Source organism: Camelus dromedarius, chromosome 18, assembly GCF_036321535.1.
Source record: "Camelus dromedarius isolate mCamDro1 chromosome 18, mCamDro1.pat, whole genome shotgun sequence".
NCBI classification, from domain to species: domain Eukaryota; kingdom Metazoa; phylum Chordata; class Mammalia; order Artiodactyla; family Camelidae; genus Camelus; species Camelus dromedarius.
The window spans coordinates 1,243,182-1,258,453 of NC_087453.1; the positions used below are offsets into that span (position 1 = coordinate 1,243,182).

At 63.3% G+C, this 15,272-nt stretch overlaps 1 protein-coding gene across 1 annotated transcript; it reads left to right on the plus strand.

The window, feature by feature from the left end:
- Window positions 1-4,525: 4,525 nt before the first annotated feature.
- Window positions 4,526-15,002, plus strand: GATA5 (GATA binding protein 5). Its single transcript, XM_031433497.2, has 7 exons — window positions 4,526-4,581; window positions 4,933-5,494; window positions 6,660-6,835; window positions 12,766-12,891; window positions 13,321-13,408; window positions 13,715-13,842; window positions 14,179-15,002. The coding sequence occupies exons 2-7, from the start codon at window positions 4,954-4,956 to the stop codon at window positions 14,332-14,334; spliced, it is 1,215 nt and encodes a 404-aa protein (XP_031289357.1). The 5' UTR covers window positions 4,526-4,581; window positions 4,933-4,953; the 3' UTR covers window positions 14,335-15,002.
- Window positions 15,003-15,272: the final 270 nt, after the last annotated feature.

The window sequence follows — 15,272 nt, forward strand, 5'->3', positions numbered from 1 at the left end:
CATGAAAGGAGTTAAAACACAGATGCTCCTGGGCCCAGCCAGGCACAAGGGACACCCAGGAAACACCAAGCAGTGGTGGTGACCACGACGATGACAAGCAGCCTCAGCTTGGGGGCCCTCCCCCCGGCAGTCACTGCCCCTGCCCCAGCCAGGGGCCCTTGGGCTGGACCGTACCTGCAGGAGAGGGCACAGGTGCACACCCCTACGTGTCCACAGTGACGTCTTGCACCTGCGTGGCTCCCACATCCAGTGCGCCAGGCTCCCCCAGCCCCTACCAGGTGTGCCCGGAGGGTCCCCAGCCTCGAGCCCCTCACTGTGGTGGGTTCTGCGGCTCTGGTTGGTATTGGAGTCTTGGACTCCTCCACAGAGACTCTGCCTCATCTTCTCAGGGCAGCAGGACCTGAAGACACTCTGAGGCTCCCAGGGCAGCAGACACTCCAGGGCACTCTGCTCTGCAAGGGTGGAGCCTGGGGGAGGAGGGGCCTCCAGGTACAGGGAGCAGGAGGGGGTCTTTGAACTAGGCCCCCCACCCCCGCCTGGGATGAGAGGGCATGGGGCTTACCTGAATAACTGGGGAGGACACAGACCTCTCCGCCTATCCCCACCTCCAGCCCCCACCCCAGCACAGCCTACCCAGGCATCCTTCCCTGAGACCCCACTTACAGGAAGGGCAGACCCCCGGGGCTGGGGTTCAGGGAGGCCAGGTTCAGGCCCACTTGTGCAGGTCACCCAGACAACCCCACACTAAGGAGCTAGTTCCTGGGCACTGCACCCTTCCCAGGGCTGGACGGACACTGCCTCCCCAGAGCTCAAAGCCCCGCGTGGCCACAAGTTGGTGTGCGTGCAGCAGGGGCCCTGCTGGGGCCCTCCCTGTGAGGGGTGGTTGGCCCCGGGGCTGCCCTGCGGCCCCAGAGAGAGTCCTGGGTCCCCCCTGGGAGCCGGCCCAGAGGCCCTGACTGCCCGCCTTGCTCTCCCAGGTCCGTCTTCTCTTGTCATTGACGTGTCTGAGTTAAGAGGCAGCTGCTGGGCAAGTCGCAGACACCAGGGTCCGTCCCTGTAGCAGACACGGGAGCCTGCCCCCACCCCGGCCCCTCCGGCCCCGGCCATCACTTTCCCCAAGGCCCCCACAGGCAACCACTCATGTCCCGGAATCACAGAACTCAGCTCTGCCTGGTCACCAGGGGGTTAACAAGCCAACCCTCTAATCTTCCCAGGGCCTGCGGTAGGGTCCCCACCTCAGAGCTGCTTCCCCCTGGCCAGAGAGAGAAGCCTGGGGGCGCAGAGGGTCACGAATTCCTCCCTGTGCCTCCCTTGCCCATCCCAGCAGCCCCGTTCTCAGGGCCCCAGCACACAGCTCCACCGCCTCCAGCTGGCTGCAGCGAGATCCTGGGGCCCAGCCCTCTGCTCCCCTCACCTGGCTTCCCCTCAGCTTTTGCCCGGTGCCCGCCGGGCGCCCGCTCTGTGCGCATCCCAGGGAGACGCTGCAGCTCTTTTTCCCGCTAACTGCGCCCAAAGCCAGTGTGAGGAGCGGGCACAACTGACACCCCCACCTCACGGCTGAACGGAGACACAGAGGCTCAGGGTCTGGCGGGGAGGCAAGGCAGGGACGCACAGCCGCAAAGCGTGATGAGGCAGAAGGCAGGGGAGAGAGTACCGCGTGGGAAAGGCCACAGAAGGGAGGGGACTTGTGAGCCGGGTGCTGAGGGATGTATAGGAGTTCAGCAAGTAGAGAAGGCAGAGGAAGGGCCCCCCTAGTTGAGGAGCAGCATGGGCAAAGGGCCAGGGCACAGGCCGCTTACAGCGGATGGGCTGGTGGGGAAAGTGAGGTCCTGGTGGACTGGGGCACCTGGCTCCCTCCGGAGGAGCCCAGGGAGCCTGGCTGGGGCAGTTGCACAGAAGGATGACAGGTCCTTAGCCTTAGAAAGTGACTTGGCGGGTGAGGGAGGCTGGGCAAGGTGTAGGCAAGTGGGGAGAGAACTTGGCTTTGAGTTTCAGCTGAGACGCCTCTCTTTTTGGTTCAAGGAGAAGAGATCGTGAAGGGGTCCAGATGCTGCACAGATACCAGCGCCCCTCACCCTGTCACTGTGCCCCATGGCTGGCAACCATCAGCAGGGTGTCAGCTGATCGGATGAGGAAATCCCACCAGCAGCCTCTGCTTCTACTGGTCCGGGGGCGAGAGCCCACGTCCCACCTGGAGGGGCTGCTGCACACTGAGACTCCCCGAGCAGCAGCACAGCCCTGGCACCCCACAGAGAGCCTTCATAGGGCCAGCCTGGGACGAGCCTTCAACGCCTAAATCTTCTGGAGAGACCAGGGATTTAGAGGCGGCTTCTGCCACCCCACCCCCACCTCAGGAAATAGTCTCAGCCTTTTAATTATTTTCTTAAATGTCCATTTAAGAGGTTTATTAATACAGGAGAAGTGGCTGGAGACGGCTTCCTTGCGTACATTTTGCGTCCTTCCTGTTTTAACCACCTTGTTTACCAGCTGTGTGACCTTGGCAGGGTATCTAACCTCTCTGTGTCCTATTTCCCCATCTGTAATAGTAATAATAATAAACTTCTCTACCTTAATGAGGGTTGGTGTGAGAATCAAACGGAAGCATCACAGGGCAAAGCACAGCACCCCCCGGGTGTTCGTGTCTCCAGGTGAGAACACTAGCCCCTCTCCCCCCCACAGCAGGGTCCCAGGTATCTTCCATTTTTATCTGAACCCTTTTTTGGCAGGGTGGAGGGGGTGTCTCAACTCCCGGCAAGGTGACTCTCCTCTTTCCTTCTCACCCCCGGGGCTGGCAGGGCATCTCCCCATGTCATTCAAACTCTCTCCCTGGGGCTCCGAGGGCCGAGGAAGCAGTGCAGGCTCAACCAGCGTCACTGCGCTGCGGCCCTAGCACAGCTGCCGGGTCTGCGGGCGGACCTCACCGGGGAGACCGCGTTCTCCAGCCATGCAGGGCCCCTGAGCGCACCCGGACCTCTCTGGGCTATCCTGGGGCTCACCATGAAAAAGAGAAAGATGGGAGACCCACTGGCGAGGTCTGGAGGGATTGGGGCGGGGCGGGGTGGGACCAGTTCGGACCCCAGAGGGGAGCACGTAGGGAGTCGGTACCATGGGAGCCCATCGCAGCATCGTGGACCCAGGGCCCTGAGGGCGGGAGAGGATGGAGTGACCCTCAGTGGGTGAGCATGGGGGGAGGGGCAAGGAGCAGAGCATAAAGGGGATACCTGAGACCCTACTTCCCCTCCCAGTGGCACACACAAGGCTTGTGAAGAGTCCGGAGCCGCCTGGAACCTTCTGTGGGACCCCCTACCCAGGATGAGAGTAGAGGCCTTGCCTACCACCTTCCAGAGCCCCTGAGTGGTCCAAAATGTGCCCTGAATTCTGGTCTGGTTCTGGAGCACATGGAGAGGAGCGAGTGCCAGGCCTCCCCACCCCTCTACAGGCTGAAAGTGCCCTGGCCTGCAGTCCATCCTTGACACAACAGAAGGGACAGCCCGTTTCTGCAAACGAAAAACATTCATGGCCCCGAGCACCAAGCACCGAGGCCAAGGGCCACCTGGTGAGCCCTGCTCTCACCCAGCCTTGTCACCCAGAGCCTGCTGTGCACTCGGAGAGTGCTGGTAATTCCAGTGAAGCTGCCCGGGAGACCTGTTTCTCCGAGGTGCTGGCACCATCGAGCCCACCCAGGGAGTGCCAGGGGCCACCTCCAGACCCAGGGGCCTCCCACCCATCCCACATTTCTGGTGCCTCTTCGGGAAACCCCCAGGACCAAGTGAAAGTCCCACGTAGGGGTGGAGGCAGGGAGCTGGGTGGTGACCTTGCAGAAGGGAAGTGCATGTGGATGGAGCCTGCCAACCCGACCTGCGCCCCGCAACTGGGACCAAGTATGGTAGTTGCCTTCTGGGTCAGAAACAGGAGACTGGGATTCTGCCAGACTCTGCACATGCAGGGTTGTGGCACACGGGTTTGAGTCCAGAGAAAAGGAGCTAGAAAGTCCCTTTGGAAGCCGGAGCTCTGTTGTGGACCCCAGACCAGAGGTCAGTGAGGGGTCCCCACCACCTCTACATCACTGATCGCATGGAGCCAGGGTCAGGGACTCATCCATAGACAGGGCACCAGACATTTAGCCAGTCTTAGGGGGAACCTGGGACTGGCGAGGAAGGAGGGCTGGAAACTTAAGAATCCCCGGAACAAATGTAGACGTCTCCACTCCGGGAGTACTCCAGGGCCCCATGGAGCACCTGGCCGGTTCCTGAGGCCGGCGCTGGCTGGGACTCAGCGCTGGGTGCCCGGCGCCCAGCGTTCCGTCGCCTTTCCCGCGGGAGCCCCGCGCGCCCTGCCTGCTCCGGTCACGTGCCACCTTGGCCGCAGCCCCATCGCTGACCCCGCGCGGAGGGAGGGGAGGGCGCCGGGAGCGAAGGGGCGGCGCGGTGGGGGCGGGCCGGGCCGGCCCGGGGCGGGGCGGGGCGGAGGGGCGGCCGGGCGCCCGGGATTCCCTGTGGAAGTGCGCGGACCCCGTCTCCCAGTCTCCAGCCGTCGCAGCCCGCCGCGCGCGCCGCGCCCTCTGGTCCTCGCAGTCAGCCGGTGAGTACCCCAGCCCCTGCCTGGCGCCGCGCGCCCCTCCCGGCCTGGCGCCTTGTCCCAGACCCTGCGCCCCGCGGACCTGCCGGGCCTCTCGTCCTCGGCACCCGCCGAGCCCACTCGGGAACCTGTGACGCCCTGGCTGTGAAGGAGGTGATCTCGGCGTTCCGTCTGTGCCGGCGATGCCCCACGGGCCGCTCCGAGCCGCCCCGCCGCCCCTGCAGTTCTGCCCCTGCGGGTTCCGGGACCCACCCCAAGAACGGCCGGGGCTGGGGAGCAGGGATCGCGGCCTGAGCGACATCACCTGCGGGGCACAGCGGCCAGGACTCCGACGCCCGTCCCTCTTCTCTGCAGGTCAAGGCCGCGCCAGGGACGATGTACCAGAGCCTGGCGCTGGCCCCGAGCCCGGGTCAGGCCGCCTACGTGGACTCGGGCGCCTTTCTGCCCCCGCCGGGCGCGGGTTCCCCCGTGTTCGCTCCGCCGGCGCGCGTCCCTTCCATGCTGCCCTACCTGCCTGCGTGTGAGCCAGGCCTGCAGCCCCCCGCTCTCGCCACGCACCCCGGCTGGGCGCAGGCGACCGCGGCGGACTCGTCTTCTTTCGGCCCCGGCAGCCCGCACCCGCCGGCCGCTCAGCCGCCCGGCGCCACCGCTTTCCCCTTTGAGCCCAGCCCCCCGGGGCCCGGCGGTGGTGGCCCAGGGGCCCGGGACGGCGGCGCCTACCAGGGCGCAATGCTGGCTCGAGAGCAATACCCGGCCCTGCTCGGGCGGCCGGTGGGCTCCTCGTATCCTGCTGCATACCCAGCCTACGTGAGCACCGAGGTGGCCCCGTCTTGGACCTCTGGACCCTTGGACGGCAGCGTCCTGCACAGCCTGCAGGGCCGCCCAGCTGGGCTCCCCGGCCGCAGAGCCGCCTTCGGTGAGTGCAGGACTGGGAGGCGGCTCCACTGACTAGAGTCTGGGTGCCCGCCCGCCGTCCTGAGATGCAAACCCGCACCTTGCAAAATGCCTGCCGCCCCCCAATCAGGGCTTTCTCAGCCAGGTCGGGCACCAGCATAGGGCAGCCCAGAACTCTGGGGACATGGAAACCTGGGTGGAACCCAGCGGCTGCCACAAGCTCACCCGCCCCGAGATGAAAACCCCAGCTCTGAATTTCCTTCTGCCTTTCATTCACCTGAACCCAGTATTCTGGGATCATGCCATTTGGAGCCTGCATCTTAAACGTTTTTATGAGAAGTTTTGAAAATTATTTTCTAAGAGTTCAAAATGCTGGTTTATTTAAGTAAACTGCCACACTCATCTCTGTTCTAGGATGTTTATGTATTCCAACTTGAGACCCAGTTCCAATCGCTCTCCAGGGTATAAATTTGAGTAATCGGATTCCAGGCCTGTACAGAAGGGAATGCTCCCCATCCCCGCCTTCTCAGTAGTGGGCGCCACCGACACTTTCCTACCCCATCCCCGAGCCGAGGACCATGCCTTTTTTTGCTGCCCCAGTCTTTAGCCTTGGCCCCCACCCCAGCCCCCAGCTCCTCCATGCAGGAAGCGGGATCCACTTGGCGCCCACGCCCAGCGGTGATGATTGATCCCCGCCCCGCCTCCACCCAGGGTCCCCGGCGCCCAAGTGTCGCCAGTGCCTGCCCCAGTCTGGAGGGGGCCAGGAGTCCTCACCATCGTTGCCGTGTGCACCACTCAAGTAGGGGACAGTGACTCTGGTCCTTGTAGGATCCAGTCTGATTCAGCCTCACCACCACTGCCCCTCCAGATCGGCCCACTTTGCAGAGGACAAGGCTCCCACCTCCCCAGGGATCAGAATCACCAATGCTGGTGCTGGACCCCCATTTACAGGCAGTTCCCCGTCGCCGCCCAGAGGCTGGATTTAGTAACCCTCCCCCACCTTATAAAGCAGCCCTAATGAGTTATTTAAATCTGGCACAAACTTCACTGTATGTAAATTGAAAGTTAGAAATAAAATTAGAGAAAATAAATTTTGAAACAAACTAAAGTAAAGGCACAAAAAGGGAAGAAAGGGCCAAGTGCTGCGGGCTTGGGCAGAGCCTCACCCTCTCGCTGCCCTCCCGCAGCGTCCGACTTCCTGGAGGAGTTTCCCGGTGAGGGTCGCGAGTGCGTCAACTGTGGGGCCCTGTCCACCCCGCTGTGGCGCCGGGACGGCACCGGCCACTACCTGTGCAACGCCTGCGGCCTCTACCACAAGATGAACGGCGTCAACCGGCCACTGGTGCGGCCGCAGAAGCGCCTGGTGAGTGTTGGGCGGCTGCGGGGCAGGAGGGGGCCAGGGAGCCCAGGGGAGCTCTCTGGGGAGCAGGAGGCCCAGGCCAGGATGACCTGACCGAGCCTGGCCCACTGCTGCGGGCCCCTGCGCTTGGGGCTGTGCACCCGCAGTGTCTGCCGAGCGTCCCAGAAAGGCTCCTCTGCCCCTGAGCGGGCTGGGACCTGCTGGGCAGGGGAACCTCCGTGGGCCCTCTGGGGGTCAGACTTGCGGCTCCAAGGCTGCCTGGGGCTTCGGGCTGGCCAGGCGGTGGTGGGAGCAGGGCAGGGTGGGGGTGGCCTGACCCCAGGGAGGGGCTCGGGGGAGGGGCTGCTGGCAGCATGCTTTGTTGGAGAACGCTGAGCCCTCCAGGGGAGGGGACTTTCTACAGTGCTGCAGGGATGGGAGGAGACCAGGTCTGTGGTTGTTTGCTGGGCGAAATTTGTTTTCACTTTTGGTTCCTTCTGGTGTGTGTCTGGGTGGGGAGTAGGGGACTGGGAGCCCGACTTTTGCCCCCAGCAGGGCAGAGTCCCCAGAAGCTGCGTCAAGGTTTAGAGTTACTTTATACTGTACTGTTTCACGGGCGAACTTTGATGTTCAAGTCAGTTTGTAGATGAGTGGTAGGCCTGCCGAGGTTGGCCAGACGTGCAGACAGCGAGGCCGCAGTGGCTCCCGGTGCCAGGCCTGGGCAGGGCTGTGTTTCTGGGCTAAGGCTGGTGTGAGCGCCGTCAGGCCCAGCTGGCTGGTTCTGGTGTGTCGGGCCCCGGGGGCGCGTGGGTGGGCTTTCGCTGCCGCGTGCCGGGCTGACCCAGCCAGCTGCGGCGGTCACTGGTCTGGGCGTCAGGGCGGTTGGTTGTCGTCCTTTACTGGGAGCTTGAAGCCCCGGCTATGACAGCACCAGGGCCAGACTCTTCGGGGCCCCAGCCTGGGCGGGCAGGAAGCAAGACTGACTCTGGGTCCAGCAGCTTGAGGGCAGTCGCTGTTTTTCTTCCTCTGATTTTGCCTGGAGTTTGGGGTTCTGCTGGTCCCCCAGCCTCCCCCCACCCACGCCGTGCCTCTCAGAGGGAGAGAGGGGGGACCCTCTGAGTCTACCTCACCCCTTCGGTCTCTGCCCTGTGATCACACCACAAGTCCGGTGTGCCTCACCGGCCCGGTATCTGGCGTGGCCTCAGTGAGGGGGAAACTGAGGTTAAGAGAGGGTCCTGGGGGACAGCAGCCTAGACCTCCTGACACCAGGCAGCAGGCCAGCCCCCTCCTCTGACTCCCTGCACGCTCCCCAGGCCAAGCCCTGAACTGGGTGCCAAGGACAGGCTGGTGAACAGGAGATGTGAGTCCGCTCCACCTCGGCCCCCACCCCTCAAAGGGCTCACCTCCCAGCAGAAAATCTCTGACTTGAGGGGTGGGCGGGCAAGGGCCACCATCTAAGTGTTGAGGCTTTTACCTTCACAGCAGCCAGATGACCCCCCGGGGCTCCAAGATGCTGAGCCACTTCCCTGGGCTCGCGGCCTGCAAGCGGCGGACCCAGGTTCGGCCCAGGCCTGTGGCCTCGGTCTCCCGTGGGCTCCCCACTCCTGCTAAGCCCCCTGCCCCTGACCTGGGCCTTTGTGCCCAGGCCCGTGAGATGAACTCAGGAACTGCTCCCTCGCCTGCCGGAAAGATAAATTAGACGGCACGTTCAGAGCGCGTGGACGAGGCTGTGGGTGGGCTGGGTCCGGCACTTGGCCTGGTGAGGTCTTTGTTTCCTAGTTTAAGGATATGGAATAATCAACTTTGGGGTGCCTCCTAGGGTGCGTGCGTGCTCACCTCCCCGAGGCCACAGGGCCTACACAGATCTGAGTGTGGGACACACCCAGGGAGTGTTTGCCGAGTGGGGCTGAGGTCACACGGCCCCTCGGCTCTCCATCTCTCCCTGAGCAGATCCCAGAGGGCTCCTCTGACTTGCCACAGGGTTCCTGACTGTCACTCAGGGAGGGTGGCCCCACTGCTCGCCCAGTGGCTGGTCCTGGCATGGCCAGGCTCGCTGTGAAAACCCCAAGATCCTCCGAGACCTGAGACGAGAGCCCAGTCCACGTGGCTGGTCACCCAGACTTGCCCCCACGCCAGTGCCTCCCTCTCTCATGCGTGAGCTGAACTGACGTCCCAGGAGGGGCCTCTCCAGGGAGAACTTATCCATTTTTCAAATAACTACAAACGTCCTAGAAGCTTGCCACCGAGAGCATAGGAGGGGGACAGTAGCAAGTGTGCTCCGCCCCCGACAGGAACCCAGCAGGAACCCGTGTCGTTTTTACCCCCTGCCTCCCGCATGCATCCTCGGTCTTACGCTGTGGGAGTAGGGTCACACCTTTGACCCGAGGCTTCCATCAGTGTAGACGAGCAGGGATGATCGAGGTGGTTCCACGGATCCCGGTGTGCCTGTGCCTATGGCCAGGTGAATTCCACGTGCCACTCGGCCTGGCCTGGCCCATGAGTATCGGAGCCAGGCGGCCAAGGTCAGTGGACGGCAGGCCTGTTAGCCCACAGCCAGTTCTGGCACCAGCTCTGGAAAGTGGCCAATGCCACTAGGGCCCGGTGTCCTCCGCTGCTCACCGCCCTGGGTGTCCCTTCCTACACAGCCCCGCCTCACAGGCTCTGGTCCCTGTCACAACTTGCCCTGAGCAGCGAGGGACAGTGGCCCGTTGTCAGGTTAAGTGTCCTCACGGCTCCTCTTCCAAAAGCGTCCAGAGGCCCGTTTGAAATGGGTTCGTCTTTGCTGCTCTCCAATCTGCAGTTTTTACTTTCCAAAGCACGTCTGCATGTGAGCTGGCCACACCCCTCCAACCACCCCCCCGCCCTTCCCTCTCCTGTGCCCCTCACATCTCCACCAGCAGCCCCCTGCCCAGCTCCATGCTGCCCACCACCCTGGTCTCTCTGGATGTTCGGATGGTCCTGGAGCTCAGGGTGGCTCTGCAACAGGCTTTGAAGCTCAACTTCTTTTGGAAAGAACAGAGCAAAAAAGAAAAACAAAATGCAGCCGGGAGAGGCCTGGCGGTTCGGGGGCCCTGAGAGTGGCCCAGCCTGGCCGCTTGTCCTGACAGTGAATGAGGAAGGACGAGGAAGCTCCGGTGCCTGAGGGGTGTGAACGGCGCCGGGGACGTGTCCTGTCCACCCCGGGACGACCCCTGTGCCGCTGGCCCCTCAGTATTTCGGAGCCTCAGCCTTCCTCCGCAGAACGCAGTCTGGTGAGGGGCCAGGAAAGAGTAAATGAGCAGGGACTTTAAGAATTTTTTCATGATCATTCTTTTCTTACCACTTTCTTGATTTTAACCTCATTTCCAATTTCTTGACTTTAATTTATGCTCACTGAAGAAGGATTCAGAGGTGGCTTCCAGATTTTTCACCTCCCCTCCCAGGGGACGGGGAATGGGTTCGCATGCTGGGGTGGCGTGCTGCAGGCACAACCTCCGGAGCGTAGCTCTGCTTTTCCCTCCGTGCCCCGGCGGCTGCGGGGGGCACCCCGGGTGTGTGCGTCTGCAGATGTGCCCACGTGTGCGCCCCCTCTGAGCGGGCAGGCGGAAACAACACTGGGGTTGAGTCTTTGCATGGGTCCCTTTACGCCCTCGTGGGAGATTCCTGCAGGAAGGATTTTAGTAGGAAGTGGCCTGAGGGCCGAGGAAACGGCGTTCTCGTGTTGTGCTTCTCAATTTCAGTGACGCTGAAGTTTTCTTGGAACGTGGGATGGCAGTGTGAACTCTAAGGGAGCGAAGGCTGGTAGAAGTGCCTGAGGGAACGGGGAGGGACCTCAGGCCTTGGTTCCTCCTGGTCCAAAGGCACAGCAGGAGCTGGGATGGTGGCGGGGGCCGAAGAGGGCAGGTTAGGGTCACCAGATAAATACAGGATGCACAGTCAGATGTGCGTTTCAGATAAACAGTGAGTAGCATTTTAGTACAAGTGTGTCCCAAATGTTGCATGGGGTGAACTTATGCAAAGTATTTGCTGCTTATCTGAAATTCACATCCAGGTGGGCATCCTGTTTGCTTACTTGTTTGTTTGTTTGCTAAATCTGGGAACCCTGGGGAGGTCCCAAGGCCTCCTCTCACTTTAAGAAGGTGGATGGATTGGGGTGGGGGGGTTCAGGGGAACCCCGGGCTGGGGCGAGCAGCAGGGCTGGAAGGAGACCCTGTTTCACGCTGGACAGTGGGCTCGGGGAGGGCAGGGGGCCTCCACTTTGTGCACAGCTCCCCGGCACCGAGAGGCAGCTAAAGGGACGGAGGGGCAAGGAGGGGGATTCGAATCGTGTCCAGTAGCAGCTGCTCTGTAGATAAGGCGAGGATGTGGCCGCAGGCCCCCGGGGCGGGGCACTCGAGCTGGGGTCCCTGCCTCAGAGTGTGCCCCCCGTCTGCCCCGGGCTGCAGCCTCCACGTCCCTTCCTCTTCTGCGGGGCCTGGGCCAGGCACCAGCGCTCTCCACGCCAGTGAGTGCGCAAGTCTTCCCCCGTGTCAGGCACCCCAGGGAGACAGCCGGAGACCCCTGCGAGGCTGGACATCAGGTCTGGTGGCCGTTGGCCAGAGGATGGGGTCTCCCCAGCCAGGCTGGGAGCTCCAGCCCTGTGTTCCCTCTCGAGCCTCCAAGGTTTCGTCCCTTCCTTGTCTTGTGGTCCTTTTTCCCAGATCCTGGGGCAGAGTCTCGCCTGGAGGCCGAGCTGGAGACTGAACAGGGTGCGACTCTATGGGGTCTCCGGTGGCTGCCTGCAGCCTGTGGGAGGGAAGGGCGACGAGGCGGTTCCAGGTCTGAGTCTTCTTGGGAACCGCTGGTGCAGAGGGCTTCAGCCAGACCCCACTGTCCCTCCCAGGCCACTCTGGGGGGCAGCCTGTGCCCTCGACCAGCTGAAAGCCTGGTGGGAGAGGGGGTCAGCTAGGTGGCCCGAAAGGTCATTGCAGAAGGAAAGACCCCAGAGACCGCTGACCGACGGGGAAGCACGCTGCCCCCGACGGCTCGGCCCCAGCCCGGGACAGACCCTTTCTGCTGCCTGGTTTGGTTGGTCTGGTTGTCTTGCCTTTGGTTGCTCTCTGGCTTGGTCCTGGGCCGGAGACCCCGAGCAGAGGACGCACACCCTCGGGGCGATTTTGCGTGTGGAGACTTGTGGGCTTCTCTCCCGGCTCCCCGAGGTGCGGCTGAAACCCCAGAGCGGACGTGGCTTGGTCTCAGCCCCGGGGAGGTGGGAGTAAAGACCCTGCATCGCTGTTGTCCCGGCGAGGGGCGGGGACTGGGCCAGGCCAGAGCATTGCAGAGGAGGAAGGGGCCAGCGCCTGAGAGGCTCCAGAAGGTCCAGTCTTGCTCCAGCAGCAAGAGGCCGGTGTGGACAGGGTGACCTGGCACTGCAGCCCACTCTCCAGTGGAGAGCTGTTGAGCTGACTGTGTGCCCAGAGCCCCAGGTCTTGGGAAGCAGGTGCCCAGAGGGGCCGGTGGGCCCCCTGAATTTGCAGCCTGGGGCCTCATGGAAGGTGCTGCTGGACCCCAGAGACACAGCGTGAAGGCCCAGCATCGGTAGCTGAAAAGGGACCGCGGCAGAAAACCAGCGGCACATCCCTCCGGGCTCTTCACAACGGTCTGACCCACAACAGGCATGTGGTGGGCCTGCTCTCACCCCCATTCTACTGACAGGGAAACTGAGGCTCAGAAGGGTGAGGTGACCGGTCCCAGGGCTCGTGGGGCACCCGATCTAAGCGCCAAGGAATCACGGCCGTCCCTGTCCCGGGCAGGCCTCACGATCTGAGCCCCCAGAGACCGTCTCACCTGGCCCCCCGTGGCCCCCAACCTGTCAGCCAGTCAGTTCCGAGTCCGGCGTCCTTCCCTCCCACCCCGGCTGCCACTTGCTGGGCCAAGCTGAGTGGCAGGAGGGCCCTGGGTCCCCGGCACGGCTCACACCAGCCTCCCGTCCACAGTCCTCGTCCCGCCGGGCCGGCCTCTGCTGCACCAACTGCCACACCACGCACACCACGCTGTGGCGGCGCAACGCGGACGGCGAGCCGGTGTGCAACGCCTGCGGGCTCTACACGAAGCTGCACGGGGTGAGCGGGCTGGCGTGCAGGGGCTGAGGGGCTGGGGGCGGTCGACCAGGCTGGGCCTGGGCTGAGTGCGTGCCCACAGCCCACCTGCGTGTCACTGTCAGGCCCACTGTGCGGGTGGGCTCGCTGAGGCCCTGGTGTCACTGGCTCGTCCTCCGCCGTTCAGCCTCGGGCAGAGGCTGGACCCCTCAGCCTTGCCTCTCTGCACCCCCAGAGCCCTCCTGGCCCCTCTGGCCCTGGGAGACTGGGGTGGGACGGGCTCCTCCTTACCCTGCCCGGGAAAAGTGTGAAGCCCAGGGTGGCAGCTGCCCAAACAGGGCTGCGGGAGTGACCGGCTCTGCAGGGCCGAGATCAGGGCAGGCAGCCACGCAAGAGGCCCCAGGGGTGAGCAGAGAGAGAGCCCAGACACCCACCGCCTGCCCACCCTGCCAGGTGCCGCGGCCCCTGGCCATGAAGAAGGAAAGCATCCAGACGCGGAAACGGAAGCCGAAGAACGTGGCCAAGACCAGGGGTGCCTCAGGTGCACGGGCTGGGGCGGCCGAGACGCGGGAGGGAGCCCAGCCCCCCGACTCTCCCGTGGGGCACATATCCTCCCTGTGGAATCCCTGAGTGTCTCACATTCCACCATTAGACATTCACATGTTTGGTGCGAGTGTCACCCCCAGAAGGACATGTGCCCCCCTTGCCCTGAGACGGCTCCAGCTGGCGGGAGCCAGCAGTGGGGCGGGAGGTCTGGTGAAGGAAGCCACACCCAGCCCCTCCCTCACTGTGTGACCAGTGCAGCCAGACCTGGTGTCTTCTGTAAATACCCCACCTTCCCTCCCAGGGTCCACGGGGATCACTACAGCCTCCCCACCAACCTCTATCCCTGACCCGGAGGTCTCAGTGGCCACTCTGAAACCCGAGCCCAGCCTGAGATCCCCTTCACACCCAGGTCCCAGTGTCACCTCCCAGGTAAGGTGGATGTGGTAGGGGAGGGTGGGGTGCCTGGAGCTGGCTCCCAGACACCTCCTTGGGGAACCCTGTCTCCCTGGCCAGGTCAGAGCCCCTGTAGGAGCCTCTCGGGACCTCGGGGCTGGACACACAGCTGGTCGCTAGAACCAGAGCTGAGCACCAGCGGAGAGCCCTGCATGTGTTCCACGTCGATCCTCAGGAGGGGTCTCCGCCCCATTCCAGGGATGAAGGAGGCCCCTTAGAGCAAATCACCCCGTTCTGAGGGCTCCCGACCCCACGTGAGGCTGGCCCGCTGTTCCTGATCTGATGCTCACGTGTGCCCTGTCCTCCCTGCAGGTATCCGGGCCGGTGGACGACCCCCTGGCCCCCAGCCACTTGGAGTTCAAATTCGAGCAAGAGGACTTTGCCTTGCCTTCTGCAGCCCTGGGTCCCCAGCCTGGCCTCGGCGGGGCCCTGCGCCAGGAGGCCTGGTGTGCTCTGGCCTTAGCCTAGGTCTCCGGCACCCACCAAACCCACCGTGCTGCCTCTTCACTCCAGCACAGCAGAGAGACCTCCAGGCCCGCTGCCAGAAGAGACTGGAGCCAGCCGGGCCCAGAGGCACTGGGCGCCCCTCAACACGGCGGCCCGAGGCCTTTTGTGCAGGCGGCAGTCTGGCCCCAGAGCAGGAGGAAGGCTGGTGGGGGAAGGGCTTGAGCCCCCCTGGACAGCAAAGGATCCCTAGGTGTTGTGAGAGGCTCTGGACCACACCGGCCACTCCAGCCAAGGCTGACCGGGGCACCACCACCTGCGTGAATTCCATTGTCAGCACTCGCCATCGTCACGTTTACAGGCTGCAGCAGTTAGAGACACCCCGACTTCCTGTTGTAAAACCAGGGCCACAAGTAAGAGGACTGAGGCCGAGCAGGCAGCGCTGATGAGGGGAGCAGCCAGACGTGGACTCCTCAGGCCTCGGGTCTGTCCTCCGTTTCCCATGTTCGATGGATAGAGCCACGGCACGGGGAGCTTCCCCTCCTCGGAGCACAGGACTGCCAGGGACAGACGTGCAGGCCGTGCACTGTACCGGGACGCCACCCCAGGGGGGAGCGTTCACACAGTCATCATCGTAGACTTGTATTTATTTGGACAGTTATCCCAGAGGGGGCAGTAAAGGGCCTTGTTCCGACGGAGTCTGTGTCTTGAGACCATTTCTGAAGAGTAAAGTACCTGGGCCCCTGTTCTAACGCACACAGGCACTCTCAGGGCTGTGGTGGAGTGACCACATGGCCTGGCCTGTCTGCGACTGTCCCCGGAGAATCATTACTATCACCCCCTTTCACGACAAAAGCCGTCCCCTCACAGGGTTGGATGATAAATTTGTTGGCATCCTGGCTGGAGGCGGCTCTGCCCCAGGGAGCTGGTAAATGGCTGCTAACAGCTTGATGGCAGAGAGG

Excerpts from the sequence above, each read along its gene's own strand:
- GATA5 (XM_031433497.2), top strand. The coding sequence starts at position 4,954 with ATGTACCAGAGCCTGGCGCTGGCCCCGAGCCCGGGTCAGGCCGCCTAC. Across the intron at positions 5,495-6,659 it reads CGGCCGCAGAGCCGCCTTCG|CGTCCGACTTCCTGGAGGAG; the intron begins GTGAGTGCAGGA and ends GCCCTCCCGCAG. Across the intron at positions 13,843-14,178 it reads GTCCCAGTGTCACCTCCCAG|GTATCCGGGCCGGTGGACGA; the intron begins GTAAGGTGGATG and ends TCCTCCCTGCAG.